The sequence below is a fragment of the Myripristis murdjan genome, chromosome 1, assembly GCF_902150065.1.
Source record: "Myripristis murdjan chromosome 1, fMyrMur1.1, whole genome shotgun sequence".
In the NCBI taxonomy this organism is placed as follows: domain Eukaryota; kingdom Metazoa; phylum Chordata; class Actinopteri; order Holocentriformes; family Holocentridae; genus Myripristis; species Myripristis murdjan.
Window position 1 is genome coordinate 28,777,700 of NC_043980.1, and position 25,983 is coordinate 28,803,682.

General features: G+C 41.2%; 3 protein-coding genes across 5 annotated transcripts in view; 2 read left to right on the forward strand and 1 right to left on the reverse strand.

Annotated features, from left to right (window-relative positions):
- Nucleotides 1–336: 336 nt before the first annotated feature.
- clrn2 (clarin 2) lies at nt 337–4,332 on the reverse strand. 2 transcript variants are annotated; one of them, XM_030059405.1, is made up of 4 exons: nt 4,206–4,332; nt 3,382–3,668; nt 2,345–2,524; nt 337–1,894 (listed from the first exon to the last, which is right to left on the reverse strand). In XM_030059405.1, the coding sequence occupies exons 2-4, from the start codon at nt 3,632–3,634 to the stop codon at nt 1,626–1,628; spliced, it is 702 nt and encodes a 233-aa protein (XP_029915265.1). In that variant the 5' UTR covers nt 3,635–3,668; nt 4,206–4,332; the 3' UTR covers nt 337–1,625. The 2 variants fall into 2 exon arrangements, with proteins under 2 accessions (XP_029915265.1, XP_029915273.1); XM_030059413.1 differs by lacking the exon at nt 4,206–4,332 and adding an exon at nt 3,853–3,898.
- Nucleotides 4,333–4,986: 654 nt separating this feature from the next.
- On the forward strand, nt 4,987–15,856 carry tapt1b (transmembrane anterior posterior transformation 1b). Its single transcript, XM_030060071.1, has 14 exons — nt 4,987–5,182; nt 6,463–6,593; nt 6,724–6,842; nt 8,178–8,340; nt 8,448–8,583; nt 9,430–9,527; nt 9,623–9,692; nt 9,869–9,949; nt 10,105–10,214; nt 11,062–11,121; nt 11,581–11,649; nt 11,769–11,845; nt 12,669–12,841; nt 13,574–15,856. Exons 1-14 carry the CDS (start codon nt 5,005–5,007, stop codon nt 13,825–13,827), a joined length of 1,719 nt encoding a protein of 572 aa, XP_029915931.1. The 5' UTR covers nt 4,987–5,004; the 3' UTR covers nt 13,828–15,856.
- Nucleotides 15,857–17,157: 1,301 nt separating this feature from the next.
- The window catches only part of prom1b (prominin 1 b), a 27,612-nt gene continuing 18,786 nt past the window's right edge, over nt 17,158–25,983 (forward strand). The window contains exons 1-2 of one of the 2 annotated variants that reach the window (XM_030054096.1): nt 17,158–17,844; nt 25,794–25,855. In XM_030054096.1, the coding sequence (XP_029909956.1) occupies nt 17,550–17,844; nt 25,794–25,855 (357 nt within the window). In that variant the 5' untranslated portion in view covers nt 17,158–17,549. The remainder of the gene's footprint in view (nt 17,845–25,793; nt 25,856–25,983) is intronic. The other variant, XM_030054106.1, reaches the window with a different exon arrangement.

The window sequence follows — 25,983 nt, forward strand, 5'->3', positions numbered from 1 at the left end:
TTACAGCAGCCCACTAACAATGGCACATCAGATTATTTACAAGGACCACTTTTTTTTAACATGCACAAAATAATTGCTTTTGATTACATGCCTCAAATCTGAGCAATTTTATGAGCATTTTTTTTTAAATAAGGGAAATCGTGATCAAAGCACTTCTGCTTAAGTTGAATAATTAGTGCTGTTTGGTCAATTAAGCCAGAAAATCATAGAAGAATAAATACCTGTGCTCACACAGCTGCTCTCTCACCAGAAGAGTGGACAACAAAAGTAGAAATACTACTCAGAGGAATTAAATTCAATTCACAAAGAAAGGCTGACTGAAAATTCTTTTCAGACTCTCATTCTGGCCACAAGACTTTACTGGGATTACCATGCAGTGACTTAAAAACAAGTCTGTTAATGACATTTCATATAGAAAATGAAAATAATAATCATATATTTACATTGCATCAAACACATACTGCATGTCACAATTGTAGACAGCATATACACAACTCCAGATTGAATGTCCAACAAGCCACAAGTCAGTAGTGATGCGACTTTAGTTGTGGCAGTGTCTGCAGTTAAGTCATTCCACTCATACATTATGGATGGCATTGTGGCTTGGAGTGGTTTAATGTCACTGTAATTAGGATGGCCAAGCGGCACAGTGACCTGGTGGTGAAAGAGCGACTAGAGGTCACTTGTTGCATCTTTGCAAAAGTTTACAGCACCATGTCCTTGTGGAAAAATGACTGCTAAGCTCCTTTCCCACCTGGTGTGCTCCTTGTGGCTGGCTGTGTGCTCTGAGCCCTCTGGTGATGTACATGATGTCTCCTGTCTGGAATAAGTGTCATTTCAGAGGGATGTGCAAAGAAAAAAATATCACAAATTACATTGCAAGTGCTCTAAAAATTGCCAGTGTGTGTGAGTTTTCACAACAGCAACACAGCGAGTGTTTATTGAACCTTTGAATGCATAAATATCATCACTACTCCAGTGTCTCTGTGAGTCTGCACCCCTCAGAGATAATTTAACACTTTCACATAGTTTTGAAAACCTGCCCAAGCCAAATGAGCCCTATGAATAACAACAATCAATCCAGTCAACACTAGTCAAATCCAAATAATTGCCACTGGAAAAACAACTAACTAGAAAATTTTCTGTATGGAGTGAATTTGGTCCAATATAGAAAAAATGACAAACTCAAATATCTTTGACTAAATACCTTGATATTGTGATTAGACTGTAGTAATGACTATTGGTGTGCTCATAAAGTATTTACACACAAGAAATTTAGGTGAAATAACTATTAGTAATGTGGATATGAAGACCAAGCAGGTATAGAAATAATACAACAGCTGTAATATCCAGACCAGTGTAAAAATCATTTAGACAGCACATTTTCCAGTATCAGTAAGTCATTAATTTTCAGTGACAATTATTTTGAGTTGGTTGTAGCCACTTTGTCTATTCATATAGAGCTGATATGGCTCTGCTGTGGATGTTCAAAACAATCAAGGGTGTTCAATTGAATATGATGGGTGTGTACTGATATAAACACTGGCGTAGTGTTTGTTTTTAGCACTAACAAGTTTGTAGAGCTATTGATCTGTCTTCAGTTCTGCTCTGCTCTGGCTGGAGGTTCAGTAGAGCAGGTCCAGAGCAGAGATGGTGGGCTCTTCAGGCTTTTTGTTCTCCGGTTTGGGCAGCTTGATGCGGCTCATGGCGACCACTCCACAGATGACGACATGCGTCCCAATGCTGGCCACGCCCAGCCAGAAGGACCAATCCAGGCTGTCGTCCAGGACGGAGAGCAGGAAGAGGTTCTCCCGGTAGTTGGCCACCCGTTCGGTCAGACTGTGGTGCCTCAAGGCTGCCAGGAAGCACAGCACACCCAGGGCGCCGAACAGAGCTGGGCACAGAGAGAAATGAAAGCTGTAAGGGGTGTTGGGAAGAAAGGGATATGTTAAAGCACAGGGAGGAGAGATAAACGGAGTATGTGCAGGTAGAAAGAGAGATTAGCGGAGGAGAGCAGTTTGCAGAGGGAAGAGATAATGAGCATGGACATGAAAACAGCCAACAACAAAGAGGAACAAAGGCCTGAATGAGACAGAGGAAGGTTCGAGGGAGAGTGCAGCTACAAAGGAGATGCAATTACAAAAGGGCAAGGTAAAAGGGTGAAAGGAGAAAGGAAACATAAAGAAAGGGTGGTAAGAGTGGGCTCATCTGTGAGGCTTTCAGCTGTCTGTGTGTGTGTGTGTGTGTGTGTGTGTGTGTGTGTGTGTGTGTGTGTGTGTGTGTGTGTGTGTGTGTGTGTGTGTGTGTGTGTGTGTGTGTGTTTGGACAAAGCTCCTTGACATACCAGCGATGAAGTTCCACAGGTAGAGCCCCTTGTGTCCCTTGATGCTCTGGTACGGGACTTTGCGGGCATTGTAGATACAGAAGGACAGGCTGACCAAGGCAAAGCCCACTGAAACCAGCAGGAAGAGAATCACCATCATATGAAGTCCACCGTTCAGCGTCTGCACAAGCTTGGGGAAAACTGAACAGCCAGCCAGAGAGAAACACACACACACACACACACATACAGACATCAGTTATGCTGGCTGGTTTATATGGATCAAGACAGGAGAGAGAGAGGGAGGGACTTTCTCACTCTCTCTCTCTCTCTCTGTCTGTCTGTCTGTCTGTCTGTCTGTCTGTCTGTCTCTCTCTCTCTCTCTCTCTCTCTCTCTTTCTCTCTCTCTCTCTCTCTCTCTCTCTCACACACACACACACACACACACACACACAGTGGCCCCCAGTAGAGCACTGTGATTGCACAGTCTCAGGAAGACCATGTGTGCTCAGTCAACTGTCTCTGGGCAAGTACATAGTAAAATAGATGGCACACTGACACTGAGTTATAGGACTAAATTATTCCCCCTGATCTTGTTGTCTTTGCTATTTTGTTTGATCAAGCAACATATTGTGGAGACTTATTGATAGGATAACCCAATAACCATCTAATAATGTACCACCACACATCAGTAACTGATAATCCACTTTCCCCCATAAAACTACAGCAGGCCTAGATAGGCTTGGAAATGGTGGCAAATGATACCAAATGCAGGAATATTGACATACAATGGAGTTCAATGCATTGATTAATGCTCCCTATGCTCTTTTAGCCTATTTGTGTTTTCTCTGGACAACATATAGGCCTATTTGTGTATCTTTTCAACAGAAGATACATTAAAAAACAAACAAACAAACAAAAAAAAAACTTGTGTTAAAATGTATCGTCATTGTATTGAAAAGTAGCCAAATGTGCGTTAATTGTCCTAAATAAGACAGATATGTGAGGTGGGACTGACATGGGTTTTAATAGAGTTAATTTAGAGGTGTGTGTGGTCTTACTGTAGATTTTGGAGCTCCGGTTCCCCAGCCCACAGTTCTTGGTCTTCCCTCCCTGGAACAAGCCGTAGTAAATGTGCCCGGTGAACTGGTCGAGCTCCGGGTCGGATGCGTTCACGATCTCGGCCCCGGTTTTGCACAGGATCCGGCCGGTCACCCACCGCTCGGTCGACAGGGCCACAACCAAGAGCAGCACAGAGCCGATACAGAGAGCCGAGGCCAACGAGAATGTTATCCGCTTCCACAGCCCAGGCATCTTACCGCCACCGGGCGTACAAGCCCATGGTGCCCTGGGACAGGTAACACGACGCCCGGCGCAATCACCATGAGTTTCTTTTTACGTTTGAGCTAAAATAAAAATCATAATAAAACAAATAGAGTCGTTCTCTGCCTGGGATACTGCATGTGTTGATGTGTGATGGAGCCTACAGAGCCGGAGAAACCGAATCTATGGCGGTCAGAGAGATCCCTTACCAAGAGAAACTCTATCCCTGCCCTGCCTGTGCGCCTCGGGTCTCAGACACTTTGCTCCCTCCTCCCTCGCCCTGCCTGGGCTCTAATCGGGGGGTGCAATAACCTTTCCACCATGGCATTTGCAACTGGAAATTTATAGTTTATTACGGAGCGAATGCAGTTATAAAGTCACACGGAACAGCAATTAGGCCTCATGTTAACGTGACTGATGTGTCCATTTCAGCAGGCTTCCTAAAGGTCAGGGAGCATGAACTACAATGTGCACTCACTGATTTTGAATGGGGCAATATAGGTCTATGTCTCTATTGAGTTTGGATATTAAGATGAAATAGATATACAGGATAAGGTCTTACCAAGAACTGTAGATGTCAGGTGTTCAAGCTGTTTGGTGTGGATGGTGAGAGCCAAAAGGAGTGCACCTGCAGCGTTTCCCCTCCTGGTTTTGTCTTTTATAATGTTGACTTTTTCCTTTCCTCATCCGGCTTTGCAACTTGTTTTGCATCACCCGAGAAAACGTAGAGCATGTTTATAGATACAGGGATGACAATGTAGAAGCTATGGGCTCCTTACAACATTAGTGATGAAATGCACCACCATAAGTCATCCCACAAGCTTCTGTGACCTGATTGTTTGTTAGCTGTGATACAAAAAGGGGCTGGGGGCTGTAATGGGAAAGAGATAGAATTTGCATTTTTTTGATCTTTTAATCGTTGCCCCTCTGCATTCCTCGATCTCTGCTGATAGGCCTACTCTCCCCAGTCTTTTACCTAAAATTCTCACATTTTTCTCTTTTCACATTGCATTTACATTTATTTTTATATAAATCTAAACTAGGCTACACCAGTGAAATCATCCAACATTACAAATCACTGCTAAAAAGATTGTAATGGTGTGTGAGTGGAGGCCTACTACAAACTCTGCATACACCATGTTCTTCCAATCAATCCACTAATAAATCATTCAATCAATCAATCAACTGATCGCTCAATCAGTCAATTAATCAACCCATTTCCATCCATCATCTGAAAAGTAGTCACAATCGCCAAACAAAAGTATTGGTGACACCTGGTGGTGATTCTGTGAAATTACAGGACGTGCTGACGTCAGGGAATGACGTCGACGCCTGTCTCCAGCTGAGACAGTTTGGTGAAGATGGCGGACTCGCTATCGACAGGTCTAGGAGAGGAGAAAGAGACGGAGAAAGAGGACAGTGAGAGGGACAGGAAAGCTGCCAAAACCGATAAGAACAAGGAGAAGGACGGAGTCACGGAGACTTTGGGCTTCAACGATAAAAATGGCAGCAGTAAGAGCAAGAAACGCAACCTCTCAGGTGAGAGAGCTAGGCTGCTCTGAGCATATATCTCCAGTTTGCTAACATTAGCTGTCGTCGACACCGTTTGTTTTCATTTGTTAGCAAACAAGCTAAGCCCGCTGCACCTCAGGTGTGCTAAACTTTGATAATAATGCTGCTGTGCAAACGCAGCTCCAGTCATTTGATTGGGTGCAGAGTTAAACGCTGCAGCCAGGTGTGCATTGAGCATGTTCACAAGCTAACCTCAGCTACTGTTACCAATTACACATTGCACTGAATTACTGTAACACAATCTAGCTGATTTCCTGTATGTGCATGCAAATTTAAACTGATAGCCGGCTTCCCAACTGTCTACATGAGGTAGATAACACTTGCACATGTAATCATGTCAAAGTCGCAGCAGGCCGGGTCGCTCTGCTAAAACAAAACGTGCAGTTCTTGTGCACCGACGGCTCGAGCAGTGGATCTGTGAGGCAAGTGTCGCTGATGACTGCGTTTCTGTTATCTGAATTTGCGTCTAAGAGAAAACTCGTAGCTAATTTTATTTGACCATTTAAAAAGATAGTGTACATTATATTTTATTTGTAATTGGAAAACGGCCCAGTTTGGCTCACACAGGAGATGCACAAGCAGTCACCCACTGCTCTTAAATGAAGTCATCAAAAGTTTCAAGGTTGTATAGATCTCTGCTTATCGCTGTGTACGTATATATATATGTGTGTGTGTGGGTGTGTGGGTGTGTGTGGGTGTGTGAGTGAGTGAGACGAGGAGAGATCACTGGGAGGTTCCCTATCCAGGTGACAAGTCCATGGCTCCTAAAACAAGTCAGGCAGCCAGACTGATCTGCTTGCCAGCTGTGGCTGTAACAGAGCTGTCACAAGGCTCTTCTTGCCAGTCATGATGATTGTAAATTATTTCCTAAAACCTAAGACGAAGGAAAGCTGACTCAGTCCAAAATGCTTATCTCTTGCATGTGTGCTTAGGCTCTTTGCCTCACAACATAAAGTAAGGGTTAAGTAGGGTTTGTGCTAATGTGATGATCTTGCTTGAATAACTACTCTCTTATAAACTGACCATGCAGCTATGTCAAACTATATAGTTTGTTATTTCATACTTGTATATTATGATATTGTTTTTCTTCAGATTGCCTATATTTCTTACTCCAGCTTTGTGTGTGTTCGAGGGTGTGAGTGTGTTTGAGGGAAGGGACCATGAGAAACCATCATTGATTTGATTTCAGGAAAAAGCTTTGAGGTGCTATATTTTCAATGTTCTTCTCATTCTATTTTTTGCAACAGACCTGTCTCTGGTCAGGTTTATAACAGCTGAGCTTACCAGAGGTTATTTCCTGGAACACAACGAGGCCAAATACACAGAGCGCCGGGAGAGGGTCTACACCTGCCTCCGCATTCCTAAAGAGCTGGAGAAGGTAAACACACAAACATTTCAACCTGAGAAATTTTCAAAAGCCTTTCAATATGTGAACTTAATATCTCTCTCTCTCTCTCTCTCTCTCTCTCTCTCTCTCTCTCTTTCTCTCTTTCTTCCGCTGTCTGTAGTTGATGACATTTGGCTTTTTCCTGTGTCTGGATGCCTTTCTATATGTATTCACCCTGCTGCCCCTCAGGGTGCTGCTGGCCCTCTTGCGACTCCTCACGTTGCCATGCTGCGGTCTCAGGTAAGGCACACACATAGATATGTATGCATACAGTATGTTGTAGATAGGATATGTATGGGAAGCCGGGTCAAGGCTGAAAACAAATGGAACCTGCTGAACACCAGTCGCTACTGAGTAAGGTTAAAATGTATTGTTAAAAAAAAAAAAAAAAAAAAAAAAAGTGAAATATGAAAACAATGAATTATGTTGATACATGAAAAATGTGCAGTTTTTCCAGTCTGTTTAAATGGCTACTTACAATCCAAATTGATTAATTGTTCATCTTTGGACATTTTGGTTTAGCAGGAACAGCACTGGTGGGCGTAGCATGCCTAGATACTGCGCTAGACAAACAAAGCGGCTGTTATTTTCAGATCCATGTAAAATGTCAGACAGTGTATTATTGCACGCTGTTTGCTGAACCTCTACAGTTTGAGCGATACTCAAGAGTATGTTGAAATTTCTCTTTGCTGATGCGTCCCTCTTTGGATGTGTGTGTACATGAGCAGAAACTGACATGGCTCATGGCCACACCACAGAACTTGAATGGAATAGAGTAGTCATGGTCATTTGGCTACAAGTACAGCATAAAACAGCCATTTTGGTTAGTTGCTATGGTGACAGTGCAACTCAGTAGGACTGTAACATGTGTCACATTTGCTTGAGAACTGTGCCAATATTCTGTGCTGTAACTTATAAGCAGGAATTAGTAAAAGAATCAGGAACATTTCTATTTAGTCTTTGCAGGCTACATATGGAAACGTCCATATAAACTAGATTTTGCTCCCCCCAAAAAGGGGGGAATGTTTAGCCATGTTGGTCATACTAATTGATTGACAATCCTTACAACTTATTTCTCATTGAAAAGGGGACGAATCAGGCTTTCTAATGGTATAAAAGACAACACCAATCGGTATTGTTAAATGGGAGAAATGATCAACTGAAAAAATATTGCAGGGGATTTTCTCAAAAAAAAAAAGGTCGCTTCCGACACAATTACCAGTGTCACTCATTCCAGAAATGCAGGATCCTTACAAGTTGTATCTCATTGGAAAGAGGACGAATCAGGCTTTACATCGGTATAAGATACAACACTATTGGGTATAAATAAAGGGGAGAAATTATAGACTGAAAAAGCGGTGCAGAACTTTTTTTGCCTAGTATATATGAAAATACCACCGTGTAATATATCCTCAACCTCTAGAGGGCAGCATAGCTGTCTCTAACTTTGATCTTAAACAGAAGAGCGATACTAATGGGTCAGGTTTACTCATGTGTTTTTGGATTTTCCGCTCTTGCTCTTTCTTTTGTGTTTAATTTGTGTGTGTGTGTGTGTGTGTGTGTATTCGTGTTTAGTGGCTCCCGCCTGCTCCAGCCAGCCCAGGTGTGCGATGTGCTGAAGGGTTTCATCATGGTTCTGTGCTACTCCATGATGAGCTATGTGGATTACTCCATGATGTATCACCTCATCCGGGGCCAGTCCGTCATCAAGCTCTACATCATCTACAACATGTTGGAGGTACAACCCAAAACCTTCCAAGGTTTTTAAGTCTGATGACGTCATATGATCTGGCACCCACCAGTCACTCTTTGCTTCCTGTCTACTTTCTCTTGTCATCCTGCCAGGTCGCGGATCGTCTGTTCTCGTCATTCGGACAAGACATCCTGGATGCTCTGTACTGGACCGCCACAGAGCCCAAGGAGAAGAAGAGAGCGCACATCGGCGTCATTCCCCACTTCCTCATGGCTGTGCTCTATGTCTGTATCCTTACCGAGAAGGTGTGCATGCGTGTATGTTTGTGGGTGTGAGCACACGTTTCTGTATTACCCCTTTCCCAGCACAGGAACCCTTATCTCTGTTTCCATCAGAGGAGCCAGTCCCTCTTGTTACCCTGAGGGTTGAGCTCCTGACCCCCAAAACCGTCCCTGCAACTGAGATAGCGAAGTGGAAAGTAGCACCACTGCCATTTTTTTAAAAACACAACAGGAGTGAGCGACTGCAAAACACAAATTGAAAGATAATTTTATCAAAAGATCAGTTGGCTACTATTTGATCGAACAAATACTGTTTGTCTATGTGACTGCATGTTATGTCACACAGTTTATCCTCCATTACTCTATGTAAAACCAGTTTCCTCTTTTCAGCTCCTGTGTTTCTAGCATACACAATCTCATTCTTGACCTCCACACGTCTCCTCTCCAAAACCAAATGCTGCAGCACAGCGATGAATAACCATGAACATAACGGTGGCTTCGACATCTTCTATGTTGACTGTTTTGCTGCTGTCAGTTGCAGAATGACTGGACACCTTGTTCATGAACTTTGTTGTTTTTGGATTGAGGTGGAAACACAAACACGCAAAAATTAAGGTGCTCGATTTTCCCCTGGAATCCTCTTCCAAGAGCAAGACTCAGGAATTTTTGCCCCCAATTTTTTTGGCATTAAAGGGATATATATGAATTGACTAGAAGTAGTTGCTAAAAATAGAGAAAGCAGTGCACATACCATTTGTATTTCCAAGGTGTTGGAGTGTGCTTATGTACAGATTGCATAGTATTCCCGACAGTAGTCAGCTGTGTGTATTTTCCTGAGCATGGTGCATCCCAGTTCTCCATGCCATCCTGATCATGGTTCAGGCCACCACTCTCAACGTCGCCTTCAACTCCCACAACAAGTCCCTGCTCACCATCATGATGTCCAACAATGTGAGTAAGGCACACATACACCCATTTTAAAATTCATGCAGCATTTTCTCAGTCATGATGCATCTGATTTTGTTTTTTATATATATCCTGTCTAGTTTGTGGAGATCAAAGGAAGTGTGTTTAAGAAGTTTGAAAAGAACAACCTTTTTCAGATGTCAAACAGTGGTGAGTGCTGCAAGAAACCTAATGTGGAAGTCAGATATTTCACAAACAAGTCGTTGCTCTTCATGCATTTTGAACCCAATGAATTGTCAGAAAGTAAATTTTTTTTTTGGAATTGAGCTCAGCCACAGTGTATACAAAGTAGGTTAATCCAGGATTGATTTGTTTGTTTCCCATAGACATTAAAGAGAGGTTCACCAACTACATCCTCCTGCTCATCGTCTGTCTGAGGAACATGGAGCAGTTCTCGTGGAACCCTGGTAATTATCTCAGGAGAAATGGTTAAAATCAGCTCTGTGCCCACGTGCTATAACAATATTGCAAGGGTGTCATTTCTGACAGCGGGTTTATGAAAATGGATTTGCTCCACTGATTACTGATGATGTGGCTGATTTTTCCATGTGTTTGTTCACAGACCACCTGTGGGTGCTGTTCCCTGATGTAGTCATGGTGATAGCCTCTGAAGTTGCCGTGGACGTTGTCAAGCACGCCTTCATCACTAAATTCAATGACATCAGTGCTGATGTGAGTTTGTGTGTCGTGTGTGTGTGTGTGTGTGTGTGTGTGTGTGTGTGTGTGTGTGTGTGTGTGTGTGTGTGTGTGTGTGTGTGTGTTGAAGTCAGTGTCTCAAGTTTATGCAACATGTTGATGCTGAGGAGAAAACGCCACAATGAAGCAGATTTGATTTCAGTTTCTTTTTCACCATTTTTCATCTACTCCACTGACCTACATTAAGCTTTTCTGTTTTTATCAGTTGGATTTTTTTTCTATCTCTCACTTACTCAGTCTTTCTGTCTTTCTCTTTCTCTCATAAACACACACACACACACATGAACTACACAGAATTAGAAGGTAATTGTCAGTTCAGTTGAGCTCATTTTCTCATCATCTATCCTGACCACCTTGTCCCACCTCCTTTGCTCTCTTGTTCTCCTCTTTGATTTCCCTCCGGGAGTAGTAACCATGGTTATGTAATGGATACCGACCCCACAGGAACAGATTAACCCCTTGATCTCCAGAGTGTCAAACTCAATCACACAAACCTCATTGACATGCTGTTGCATTCAAGCGCCTGACAAACACCCACACCTTTTTGCTTCTTTTTTTTTTTCTGACTCAGTTTGCCTTTCTTCCACTTTTCCTACTAATTCACCTGCAGGGGCAACTAATAGAGCAATAATCTAGTGCACTATATGTTTCACAATCAGCTTAAATTTTAAAAAGTAAACAGGTTTATAAACCTCATGCGTGATTCTTTTTTAAAAGTCAGTATTTATTACCTCTCACCTACATCAGTGTCTGCATAATTGTTTGATATTTGAATGTTGCTGCTGTAACTGATCTGTGTTTTTGTCCTGTCCATGTTTCCCAGGTATACGGGGAGTACCGAGCCAGCCTGGCCTTTGACCTAGTTAGCAGTCGACAGAAAAATGTGAGTGAAAGAAAGTCAGATGTCAGCTGTGTTGCCACCTAAGCGTAAAATTAATTATAAGCAAACTTTTGGCAAATTGTCTGGAAAAAAAAAAAGTATCTGAAATCTGAATATGTTTTCATCGGCAGGGTCCAGTTGAACAGGCTTTCTGTTTGGACATAAAATATAGCTGTGAAAGAAATGTAATAATTTAGCTTTTACACTGTTGTTGCATTTTTACCACTTATTATTACATTTATCCTTCATCAACAAAGGACTGTAAAGAAATGGCTAAAGATATTTTTAGTTATTTTTATCAACTTGACAGTTTTGTCGTCATTTTAATTTGATACATAAGGATATTTCATAAATTATTTGGATGGAAACACAGCATGTTTATAGACAGAATAATGATTGATTGGAAGTGGAATAATGCTGGTTATTGATACTTGCTGACGTGATTTTTAACTGTATCTGCAGGCATACACAGACTACAGTGACTCTGTGTCCAGAAGAATGGGCTTCATCCCTCTTCCTTTAGCTCTTCTGGTCAGTCATTTTTTTTTTTTTTTTTTGCCTTTTTATATGCATATTTGTTGCTATTAATATAGTGTACATTTTTAAAGAAATCTATATGAATATGATGACATGTGTGTTTATCTTTTCAGTTGATCAGAGTAGTGACCAGCTCCGTGAAGATCCAGGGTTCACTCTCCTTCATGTGTGTGCTGCTGTTTTACCTGGGGTAAATGTCAAGATGGATAATATGTGTTCCACATTTTGCATTGCTGGAATAGACATCTACAGTTTTCATACATTTTCATTTTTTCATCTTTTTTTGTAATAATTGCTATCTTTCAGTGTCACTCCTTTTATTCTTATATCCTCTGTAAACTCTTTGTAAATTTGTATTATTTCTACTGGAGCTCTACATGGTAGAATTTCCTCAGTTGAATCAAGTTCAGTATGATTTGACTATTCATTATTTTTTCATATACTTTCTGGAAACCATAAACATGCATTAGTTTAAGTGTTATAGAAATGATAGTTATACAGATTTAAAATCTATAAAACTTAAAACTACTGCATTCAGAATTTAAATGCCAGACCATTTGAAATATACAGCATTACACAGGCATGTCTGCTCAAAGGAAGTTATTATAACTTACTTGTTTATAATTAAGACATTAGAAAACTGAAATGATTAAAGTATTGAACAACAGTAGGTTTTAAATTTATAGTCCCTCCCTGTTTCCCCCATAATTTCTTGAAGAGGCAGGATGGCCAGGGCGGTATTTACAGAAGCAGTGATGCTCCTAAATTACATTGAAAACACTGTAGTAACGCTATAGGCGGCAGTGTGTGCTTCTCTCCATGCACAGCAGAAGTGCAGTCTCACCCATAAATAAATGAATGAATGAAGGAATGAACTACTCATTCAATACTCAACTGAAAAAATCTCAGTCTGTGCTACATTTTTGGATGTGTTGAATTTCAGGGTGCAGCCCTAATTTGCTTCCATGTGTGTGTGTGTGTGTGTGTGTGTGTGTGTGTGTGTGTGTGAGCAGGATGATCACTCTAAAGGTGTTGAACAGCATCGTTCTGCTGGGCACATCCTGTGCGTTTGTCAAAGAGGCCAACATGGAAGAAAAGCTCTTCGACCCTCCACCCTCCATCGCCTCCAGCCGTGCCAACTCCAGAGCGCATCGGACCAAACACATTCACATTTCTCCACAGCAAGGTAACACACACACACACACACACATATAATCACTTTTCAGGTTCAATTCGATCCTGGTTCACAAGTTTCTGATTTTGATTCGATATTGACTTCAGTTCAACACACCTTTTCCACAGGAGTCAGTTTGACATGAAATATCAGGTTAAACACAGGTGTTACTAATGACATTAATTAATTAAGGTCCATTTAGACCTAATAGGAACAGAAACTTAATTAATCTCATGAGTGACACCTGTGTTTACCTGCTGTATTATGTCACAATGATTGCTTTGAAAAAAGTCCTCTCCATATCAATTCAGATCAGAATATTTTGGTTACAGCACCAGTTTTGCAGCTTACATACAGCATTGCTTTTTTCCGGCTCTTCTTTACCATCAAACCAAAATGCATCAAATAGTCTGCTGTTACGTTTGTTGGCGCTGGATTCAGCGGGGAGCTCCCACCATTGTTTATTAATAAGTTCAAAACTTGGGATCTGGTCAGCTGAATTTCAGGAGGACAGGAGGCACGCTACTAATAACATTTAGCAAAAATCTTCCATACATCCACTGAAAAAAAGGCATAGTTAAAAGGCTGATCTTGGGATTTTAAGAATTTATATCGATTGTTCAAATGAAGATTGCAATTAATTGGAAAACGGAAGTTTTCACCAAACCCTAAATATGATATTATGCACATTATGATGTTGCTGTATGCTGCTTATGGTAAATGAAAATCCTCTCGTTCAAACAGAACCAGTCACAGACAAAGGTGGAGTATCATCAGCATCAGTCAACTCTCCACTCATCCACATAGCAGAGAGCTCCGCCCCCAAACTGCCCAAGAGCGACTCAGACACATTCCTGACCACGCCTGACGAGGAGGACGACGACAAAATCATCAACGCTGACACGGGAATGGAAGGAGACGGGCTCATACACAGAACACCCAAAAAAGACTTGCTGGAGATCGACCGTTTCACCATCTGTGGCAACCGTATAGACTGACGCTGCAGGAACGACCGGTCCGTGACCTGGGAACAAAGCAAGGTTCAGGGATCAGACGCGGGTCGTGGAGCATGCTCAGACGGGACTTAATCTGGTGCAACCGACCCCTGGAGTATTTATTGATATTTATTACTGACTGAACCACCCGAGGCATATGGCTGTTATAACAATTATCGCAAGGCCACGTCAGACTGTGTCAGCTGGAACGCCTGCCCCAACTACACGCCCAGCCCTGACCCTATCAAACAGGTAGACTGTGAGAACGGGTCATGGTCCTCCATACAGCCGCAGGATGACGATGGGGGTGGAAAAAAAATGGCCTGCACAGCTAGTTGAGAGTAAATAGCGCGTGAAACAAGTGTACACGACATGTGAAATTGTAAAAAAAAAAAAAAAAAGATAGTAAAACCTTGTGTCACCGTGTGATTGTAGGAACGTTACAGCTGGACTGTGTGAGTGTTCGTTCAAAAGCACAATCGTGTACAGGGGCGGGGTGGAGCACTGAGAGTGCAAACTCTTTTTGAAAGAACAAAAAGTTTTCAATTTTTAAAGGTTTTTCAAAAGTCTGAAAAATTCTGATATTTGAAATTATGTTTTTATGAAGATCAGTGTTTTTGTTTTGTTTTGTTTTTGTTTTTTAAACACATATATAAATATATATATAACCGATCATGTTCAGCTGCAGGACCAAGTCTCATAAACACATCAACGCATTGTTCCAGTGTCAAGTGCTCCTGCAGACACACACCACCACACACACCTAGAACACTCTCATTCGATAGAGTACCATGATGAGCTGAGAATTTTTTTTTTTTTTTTTTTTTTTTTTTTTTAAGCTTGAGTCACACTAGTGCGACTGAACATGACAACAGTAGTGCTATGTAAACCCTTGCATGAGTGCATTTTCCTCTCACCATCTGTGGCTCACAAGGTTGGGTCACAATGCTGATTTTGCCTTCTGACTATAGTTAAAAGTTTGGAGGTTGTAGAGTCTTGCCATTAGTGTTGGTATTGATACTTTGAAGCACTGCAGTAAGACGATGCCTGTTTCTGAGGGCACTAGTATTTATTTTGAAGTGGATTGATTTGGAGTATATTTCATCATGAAGTGATGTTTTTTAGATAACCTATGCTTCATGTATTCCCGCTTCCTTCAAGCATGTAGCCTACAGATAATCATGACTACCTAGACACAGAGCTTATTTTTCATTACATTGAAAACTGTGGTCTAGAGAATTGTATTAGTGTATCGCCACTGTAAGCGTGACCTCATTTTAGATTCACAGTGCATGACATTGGTATACCAGCATCCCTTTACCATGTGTCCTAATTCTTTACCATTCTCTCTGAAGTAAGAATAAATCAAATCAGACGTCTGTGCAGGTGAAGTAACAACAGCAAAGCTGTTCACAGACTAAGACACAGTTGATCCAGAAAATGACAGGGAGTCTAAAATTTAAAAAACCTAAATGAGCATGCACTGTGATCATATGAAAACAGTGAGTGTTGCAGTTTTCAAAGCATAGCGTGGAATAAGCTTTGTTAGAGCATTGTCTGTCAGAAATATCAGAATTGCATCTAACTAAATGTCGCTGGCATTAATTATTGGAAGAAGCTCCTTCCAAATGCACATGCGCCCATCAGTTTTAGCTGTTGTGAATGCTGGAGGTGCAGTTTAACCAATTACGTGTATCATACAATTCTTCATCTATTAAAGCTGCCTGCCATCCTCGACCTGTAGTGCCAGCGAGGATTTTTCTTGTGGCCTGGCTGTGCGAAAAGAGGCTGCATCCAGCCATACCATTGTCAGGCAGTCAATAGAGTGAAATAAATAAGTACATACTGGGGAAAGAAGGGTTAAGACTTTGGATGTATCATGAAAAAACTGTGTGTGTGTCTGTGTGTGTATGTGAGAGAAAATTTTTCAGTGCATGGATGGATGTCACCCCCTGAAAAAATGTATGAAGCAGATATTTCATTTTTATCCCATACATCCCATTTGTGTAAAAAAAAAAAAAAAAAAAAAACACATGGGGAAGGAGAATAAACAAGATTTTGTTTTGTAACCTCTCTTGTGTAATTTGAATGTTTAACACAGGTGTATGTGTGTGTATGTGTTTGTCCTAGTGAACATGCAGCTACGGCGATGAGTGTTACAGTGAAAGGAGTCGCTGCAGACTGACTCTGTTCACAGGGTGAACACTGCAGCCCACTGTTCCCCCTCAATGGGCATTTGGAGGGCATCTGTCAGCACACACACTCACACACAGGGCCTTTTTTCTGAAGGTCCGGCTCTGTTTGAAGATTTCAATACATTATTCATGTTTCCTATACATATTTCTCATTTAGATACAGCCACAGTAGTGTCCTTTTAAATTGACTGATCAGAGAAATTAGGGAGAGAGGATGAAAGCGAGCACTGAAATACAAAACACTGCAGAGGCATTTTGTCCGGCTTCCACTGATCCTGGCTAATGTTGCTTTTGAATTGAATTGGATTTCAGTTGCTTTATTTATTTATATTCAACGTGGCCTTCTGTGCTTTGCCCTACATTTCACTTCCACCAAATTTCAGTAGTCTAGACCATCTGATCACCTACAGAGTCTGAGGTCAGCTGTCGTTAGATGACAATAAACAGAGAAGACAGTCATGGACTCATGAATCCTGGCTCCCCTGCTGCCACACACACACACACACACACAGAGGGACAAGATACAGACGGGGTGAGCTCTGTCTAACTGCAGACACAGGCTGAAACAGAAACAAACAGACCTAGAGACACAGCTGGACTTTCTCTTGCAATGCACTAATTATGCATGAGTTAGATATTTACATTCAAAACATGAGGCTTCTTTGAAAACCTTCCTGCTATATCATTTTGATATCATGCATAGAGGTAAAAAGGACGTTGTTTGCCATTGCTGCAGCAAAATGAGTCTTTACATGGATAAAGAAGTAAAACACTGAAAAAACAGAATTTAGAACTTAGATTAATGCTTGATTGATAATGTATTGATTTGCTAATTTAATTATATATCTACTGGATACCCTTCATTGTTATGTGATCGGGATTTTATTGGCCACATGGCATGACTGATGATTTGAGTATGGATTTGTTAAGTGGCGTGTTTTTATCACTGTCTACAGATAGATAGATCTCCCTCTCTACATATACGTACATTTTCTATTTTACCATTAAAGACTCCTGAACTGAACTGAGACTGAATTGCAATACAGCGATGCGCACAGCGGGCTAAACGTGCACGAGCATGTGTCGGGCTTTACGTGCACGCGCTCCCTCGGCGGGTGGCCCGAGGGAAGGAGAGAGTCTCGCGGCCGTGGAGGCTGAGGACACCGTGAACGAGCACAACCTCGGTCGACCGATGGTCCCAGACGAAGAAGCTCTCCTGACGGCAGGATGACTCCCCACCGAGACACCACGAGCTAACGGAAGCCAAACTCCACCCTGCTGGATGTTAATTTCACAAGTTGGGCTGTTATGGTTGTTAGTTTTTCTTAATTTTCCCTCGGACAACTCTTCCTTTGTGGTGGGGATAAGCCGCTGAGAGACGGACAGGTGTCCTCCAACGTCAGCAGCCCTTCTCCCCTCTCCATCCCCCCTGCTGTAGGCTTTAGCGGCGAGCACCGGGGCCGGGGGCTTCTCTACTTTTCCTTTAGCTACTTTGTTTTCCTAGTTTCCGAAGCTGGACTTTAGCGAGCCATGCTGTGGAGAAGGTGGCTCGTCCTGCTGCTGTGCTGGGGGGCCACAAGCGGCGAGCAGCAGCAGCAGCAGCAGCAGCAGCAGCAGCCAGGTGGACGGGACAGAGCCCCGGAGGAGGTCCGACCGGGCTTCCACAGACAGCGGTCCCCGCCGCCCGTGGAGCCGCTGGATTTCGGCTTCGTACCGGCGGCAGTGTACGACACACACGCTTACTATGAGCCAGGGGCGATAGGCATCCTCTTCCATATGGTTCATGCCTTTCTCTACGTTATTCAGCCGAACCCTTTCCCCAAAGGTGAGATTACCACTCTTTCTGCCCTCTGGCTCAAATCTTCACCTGTTTCATTTTGCAGCATTTCTCTTACACAAGGGTCACACAGGGCAATGTTGTCAAGTGCCCTCCACTTGTTTCTAGTTTTGTCTATCAAATAGGCTAATTGAAGCTTAATCTGCAGCTGCAGGCTTTGTAGATGAGCGCCACCTAAATGCCTATGTAGTGTGTGTGTGTGTGTGTGTGTGTGTGTGTGTGTGTTTGGGGTGGGGGTGGGGTGTGGGGCAGCCAGCTGTGCGTCACAAATTAAACAACAAAGTCCAAAAAACAGTCTCAAAGTGTGGAGCTATTTACACTGTTTCAACACAGATGCTCCCTGATTTTTTTTTTTTTTTTTTTTTTTTTTTTCCAAATCTGACATTGCTTGATTTTTTTTGTCTGTGCAGTCAGTGTCATACCCAATTCCTAGAAGGATTTTCACTCTAAATGCCAATAGGTCAAAAAATGCAAAAGCACATGCACGGATGAGTGTACACGCTGAGCCCATAAACCAGTGTTATGATTAGATTAATAAGTCAAGTCCCAGATCACAGCTCACAGGTCATGAGTGATCTCCTCTGGGCCCCTGAGGTGCCATTAACGAGGATGTGATTGGGTTACATGATCATCAGCACATAGATGGTGCATGCTGCTTGTCACTGTGTAGCCTAGTGATGGGAACTGCACCAAAACCAACTATGTGGTGTTTGTTTGCTTTGTGAATAGGCTACAACTATGAGTGGTCACGTTGGAGGATGACAGAGTGAAATAGGATTGAAGGTTTTAAGTTGCTGCCATTTTGGTGTGCAGGGTTAGGGCCCTGGGCTGGGTAATCAATTAGCAGATAAGCGATTAGACAAGGCTTTCTCAGTCACCTGCATCACGACATAATACCTTAATCCACTGGACCATATGCTGCCCCTGTGAGGGACTTTCCAGTGCAATGCTCAGTCACACATTCACAGGTAGACCACCTGGATGTGACACACACACTCACTGTATATGCATGTGCAAAACCTGCAAATATATGTAGCTCAAATATATTATCCAGAGATGAATTCACTTCATATTTCTGATCAGATGTGTCTGCAAGACTCTCTTACACACACACCCTGCAGAATACACACAAGTGCCAACGTGGCCGCTAAGCTGGTACTATCCAGTCTTGTGCCATGGAAACGAATCTAGGTTTTCATTCCAACCAAACACCACCGCTGCAGATTTTACTATTAAGCTCCCATTCACCCAGAGAGGCAGGAGCCAATCAGCTGGTTAAAATGAAAGCCTACATGCTCCTCCATGGCAAAGGGTTGTATTTTCCTCTACACTGACACACAAGATGAGTTACTACATTGTATAAGGTTGTAGTGAGCCGTAAAGTTCAGACTGAAGTGTCTATTCACCTGTGTTGTCAAACAGTTTAACACGTAGATTTCAAGGTGGCAGCAGAAGACTAAAGCAAAACTGGAAAGTCACCAGTTTGAATCCCAAAACTTGCTGGGAAAAGTTCTCTCCCTGTTACTTGAACAGGTATGCGACTCATAAAAGTCACTTTTAAGCATTCATGCCATTCATGTCACTCCAAGGGCCTAGAAGAGTTAAATCAATATGAAGATTTAAAAGAAGTTTTATTTCAATGTTTGAAACCAGAGGACAAAGCCTGATATCCGATGTCATCAACGATACAGGCAGCATTTGATTGACAGCTTGCTCCTTTGACAGAAAAAAATGGAGATGAAATTACTGAACTCATGTGTTTGTTTGTTTTTAGCTTTATTTTAGCTAGAGATATGGGCTCTTGGTAAGAAAATGTGTACAACCTCCCCCTGCATCACCCCTTGTGTTCAATGCAACATTTTCTAGTCTCTATCTTTGCTCTTTATGGGGTGAATAGAGTTTGTGAGGACAGAGGTAACATTTCACTTTCATTTCTTGCATGATGAGGCATAGTAACTTTTCACTAATAAGCATTGCGTTCTACTCTCATGTAAGTAACACAGTACAACCTCGGTTGCACTGGTGATTCTCAGGTATGAGTGAGTGTTTGTAACCCTTCTTTGACCTTGTTGTGGGTAGAAGTTCATACTCAACTGCAGAGTGAGGACTTAAATATGAAATAAGACACTGTAGTAACATCAGGATATGTACATCCTGATATATTTAACCAGTGGCATTTTCATTGTTCCTGATTTGCCTTGTTGTAGGTCAGGCTTATTATATGTTTTTTGTTTTTTTTTTTCACTATTGATTCATCGATTAATACATTTTTTGATGAACTGATGAATTATTTTGTCGTTCAAGTGTCAAATATTATGACAAGTGCCCATCAGAAGTTACCAGAGCCCAAGATGATGGTTTATCCCCCGCTCCCAGAGAAAAGAGAGCAGATCTTAGTGATTTTAGGGAAGCTCTAATCAGTAAGTGTTTCATTTTATTGCTTGATAACCTAGTAACACTAATAACTGATTGCTGAAATTATAAACGATTAATTTTCTGTTGGCAACTAACAGATTTATTGACTAACTGTTTGGGGACTTGTAACAAGACAAAACATATTTCTGTAATTGTCAAGGCCTCAGCCAAGAGTGGTGAACCAGATATATAAAAATATATAAAGCAATAAAAACTCAGTGATAAAACACTGTAAAAAATATATAAATAAATAAATAAAAACAATATTAATAATAATAATAATAATAATAATAATAATAATAAATAAAAAATAAAAGGTCAAAGATAGAAATTTCTGCATGGAAAATTTCAAAAAAAATCCCACAGAAAAACAACAAAATTCAAGCAAAGTCATCAAAACACCATCATGTGGTATCACAATATTGTCCCGGTGATCACAATATTTGAGCCGACAAAAAAAATCTATCCTTATCTATATATATTCATTCATTCATTCATCCATTCGTATATTCATTCATGTAGTTTATGGGAGATATTTTATTCTCAATTCTTTGTCTTAAATCCTCTAAATTCAAGGTTTTATGTACATGAATTTCACATTATTCAAAATGATCATTTGTGTAATCTCTGTTATTGTTATATACTGGTAACATGCCATGAGCTGCAGTGGCAACAATTACACAAACTCTTTAATCAAAATGAAGTTAAGTAGAACAATTAGTCTCTAGACAAAAATCAATATTAAATCATAGAATCACTTTAGCGCAAAGACTGCAGAAATTAACCGCACCCACTGATGAAAAATGTTTAAAATGAAACTTTGAGTGTGAGGCCATCTGATAATGTTCCACATTATGGGGTATCGGCCCAAGCACAACAGTTTTTGGACATAATGTACATTCCCATAATCGCTGTAATCTCAGGATGAGCAGTGTTACAGAAACTGAGGAAAGGCAGAAGATTGATGGGATTTGACAAACATTTGGATTACACCGAGGCTGCAGATTTGGGCCCACCTGTCAGAGGCAGTAACACAGGAAACCACCGCTTGTGACTGATTTTACAGTATGCTGGCCCTTCCCTTCCCTTTGTGTCTCAGTGGTTCGTGTCTCCCAACATGTCCGAGCACTGACTGCTGCAAATTATTTTACTCATGTATTCACTTTGCAGCGTTCCAACAGAGCTGCTCTGGGCTCTAGTGTCAGCAGAGAGGGGAAAAGTGGAGGGTTTCTGCTCAAGAGGGCATCGTTGCCTCCCTCTTGGCCCGTCCCTCTCCTGACTCACCCAGTGCCTTTTGCAGCTCCGTGTGTGAATGCTGAGCTTAAGGCGACGAGGCTCCTCTGGCCAGTTCTCCATGCGGGGAGGTTGTGTCTTATCCCTCTGATACACACAGGCTAGATTAGAGGATTAGCATTCGCAGGGCTAATGCTAGCACTATGTGGCTACCACCGCTACAGATGGTATTGTCACACTCGCGCAAACACATATGCACGCACACACACACACACAGACACTGAAAGTGGGTCATAGTCTTGTATTTGTTTGTTTCCTTAATTGCTGTGATAGGCTGTAGTTTAGTTGTTTATCAGGGAGTGTCTTAAATCAGCTCACACTCAGGAGAAACCCAAATTGGATGTCTGATAAGGGCGTGCAGCACAGTTTTAGTCCAGGTTATCATATCAACATAGCAGCCTGGACAACATATATTTAGACGCGTTTCTCATCTCTCTTTTTGTGTTCTGTCCATCTTAATGACTCTTACTTTCATGGGGAAACTGAAGTATTTTGAGTTAAAAAAAAAAAAAAAGGAAAAAAAGCATGCTATTTTATCTGTAGCTGCCCAAGGGTGCAGTGGGTTGTGTAATTTTCTTTAGCCTCTGGTGCTATGAAAATGCACGTAGTATTTGTAGACTTGCATGACTCACACTCAGACATATGGTGAGGAGGACTTAAAGCGATGTACATAACTCTGCAGCGGCAAACCTGTTTACGCGCCTGACAGATAAGCTTCAAATGGCGTGGCTTATGGCGTGATGTTAACACCTCTGCTGTGGACTTGTGGCTTCAGCTGCAGGCCACAGGGTCACTCCTCACTCATGTTTGGTGCATAATGGAAATATTTAAAACAACTAAAGGAGGAACTATGGCTCTGTATTTAGGAGCGCCTCATTGATCTTTCATCACTGTAAAATTGTTTTCCCAATCTGTGACTCTTCAAGTTACTTCAGTCAACACTGGGTCTGTCCATGTGCTTCTGCCTGGGGCTGAACAGTTAACAGAAATATTATTAAAATCGCAGTATAGCCAAGTGCAATATCCAAATCGCAGGAGCTGCAGTTTTTTGCTAAAAGTAAAATGTGAGAAAACATTGTTGTGAATAAGTATTATGGTGCTCCAGAGACGCCCTGGGCTATAAATTGTATTTTCCAGATGTAAGAAATCATGTTTGTTTGGTACAGACCCCAGCAAAAATCACACCATCCACATTTTATTAGCTTTTTAATTCCAGCTATTCCTTCTATAATAATTAATCATATTACAGTTGCAGTATCTGTAAACTTTATTACAATCTGATTTTTTTTTTTTTGTCTTACAAAATTGTCCAGCCTTACTCTGAGAACTTTAAAACATAGCTCCTTGGCTTGCATCATACACAGACCACTTTAGAAAACTGTTGTCCAGCAGCTGACTGCCGTTCAGCATTCAGACGTTATTCCTCAAATGTTTTTTTGGTTTTGTTTTGTTTTTGCTGTCATTTAATTAATTAATTTTTATAGATCACGATGATTGAAAATTGAGGAAGGGACTATGCACTTGGCTCCACCCGTCTGTCTGCCACACAGTATTTCAGAGCAGCAGTGTCTCCGACTGCACATCACACATAGAAATCAAATATAGATAAATAAATAAATAGATAAAATACATATACATACATACATACATATGTACTGGATGAGGGGGGCATCAGGCTCATTGCTGACTTGTTTATTTATTTATTTATTGAGGTTTTCATGTAGCCTAATGTGAAATTTTATCACTTCTAACAGGGTAATAGGATTTTTGCTGCTTGCCTGATCCACAGGGAGGTCAGTGTGTAAGGTGACCTCACACACTGGAGCTGAAAGAAGTTTTATAATACGTCTTGCTCGTGGACACTTCAGATGAACCCAGCAGATGATGAACCCCGGTCACTGCTCACCCCAGATGACCAATTAATTATCAGTATAAATTTATCTTTGGGAAGATTTTGGGAAGATTTTATATGTCTTAAAGATAAATACGGCTTTTTCATCTTGAAAGTCTTTTTCACATTCAATAATTGTCCTCAACATTAAGACTATATGTTTGTTTTTTTTTTGTCCCAGCTTTCTTTGATTTGTTTTTTGGTTTGTGGAACTGAGAGTGTTGTGGTGTTTTACCTGTAACATGGAGGGGAGATGCATGTTAGGTTGCACAAGGGCACGACCACACCTTGCAGTAATCCCTAGGAGCAGGTCACAGCAGAGGATTGGGCCAGCCTATATTTACCCATTAAGAGGGTTGTGGCTTCTGACTTACATATCACAACACCTCGTGAACAGCAGTGTTTGATAGCTCACTGTTGGCATTTGTAGTCTATTAGTCTTTAGTCATTATTTTAGTTGTGGCTTTTATAGACCTTTTCTTTTCTTTCTTCGGCCGAAGAAAAAAAGCTTAATAGGCCTATCAACAGCTTTGGTACAATTCCGTAATAAGGAAAAAAAAATCAGTAACGACCAGGGGTATTTGAAATGCTTCTTCAAAAGTAGCCCTTTAAACAATTAATTAAAAACTAGAAAAAAAATCCATGCTGAAATCCCTTATGCTTCAGCAATAAATTGTGTTACTTGGAAACTATTGCGATGGACCCATGGGCTGATGGTTGATGAAGGTCTTTGTCCTCTCAGATTGAATTCTGCTGTCGTCTATTCCCCATGTTCCTTTCATTTGCGGTAGCTAGCTGTTATACTGGGTCACTGAGCTAAGCTGTAAAGCTTAACCAGCCCGGGTGGCTAATGCTAACTAAGCAGCTGAGCAACAACAGGTGGCACAGACACCACGCAGATGTGCTCGTGTGCTTCATCTGCAGTGTTTGCACACCTTTAACTTTCAGCCTGAGGTCTCTCCTCCAGCAGGAGGGCTTTTGTACCCATTTCTCTCAAGGCGAGACACTTCATGTTTACTGAGCAATTGTCTAGGAGAAGTAAGCTGCGATTTGCCAATGTAAGGAGAGGACGGCGTTGAGAGGATTATCCTTATGGCCTTGAAAGATGCCCACCTAACTTCTCAATTCCTTTTACCTACAAGAACGACTTAGATGGAGACATTTTCACTTTCAGAGCGTTATCATAAAAGCCGAAGTGGATACTGTGACCCTTACATGATGCGTTTTATGAAATTCACCATAACGCCATATAGGTAATTTCATTTTCACTGAGGTGTGAGTTTAACCTTAAAAATATCTAAACACGGCCACCATAAAACATAGTACATACTGGCAACATACATTCTCACCTCACCTGAGTGTCATCAACTGTTGTAAGGCCAAACCTGAAAGTTTGAGTCTGTGTGTGTGTATGTGTGTGTGTGTGTTTGTGTGTGTGACAGCTGTGTCAGCACTCACATGCTAAACTGGCCTCCATCTGCTTGTCTCGTGTGCAGCCTGTCTGACACCTATAGCATGTATCTGAGAAGATCTACCATCTGAACATATAAATCAAATCCCTATTTAGTATTTCTATGTATATAGAAATAAAAAGGGCCAGTTCATTGGATGTTAATGCATGTTCGTGTATAGATAAATGTGTTTGTGTACATGTATGCAATGTGTGTTTTTACTGTAGGTGTGTAATATGACTATTCATACACTATATCATACAAAAACAGGTAAAATACACATACACAAATATTAATGTACGTACTCTTTGTATTCATACTAACGTGTGAGTAACACGTGTCTCTGTAGGAGGTTGCATACACGCGTACCTATGTGTTTTTACGGACTCATTGTTTACCTGCTGAGTAACATTAATGGATGAGTCACCACCCAGGTAGGCTTAAGGTTGGCTGACCCATATAGAAACACAGACAGGTGGACTGAACCATAGTGCTGAATGACAATCTGTAGAGTTCAAATACCTTACACTGAACACACAACTGTTCCATGTAGGAATAATATCCTGGTGTCACTCATGAATGAATAAAAGTTCCTTGACTGCAGCATCAGGAGTCTCTATACATGTAAATACACTCTATACATCATACATTTATGTTGTAGAATGGTAAAAATGAATGGGATGTGAATAAATGTGAAGATATATTACTTGTTTGGTTGTATATTTCATATTTTAGATTTATTTTTTTGCATTTCTTGTTTTAAAAATGCAATTAAAGGATTTCTAATCTACATCAATCTGTTCAGTTGTCTTTGAAACATATTTGTATGAATAATTATTATAATTGTACAGTTTGTAACTGTTTACCTGTGTTTCGTATTTCCTTAGAGCTGATCGTCAAAGTCATTCAACAGAACATGGGTGGAATCAAAATAGAACAATGGAGAAAGGTCGGTGTGTTGTTTTTAAACAAAATTGCTATGTTAGAAAAATTGTTTTCTTGCAAAAGTTAAAAAAACATTCCTTGTGAGTGTGCTTTAGAGTAAGAGAGGTCATTTAATAGATGTTGTATGGCCCT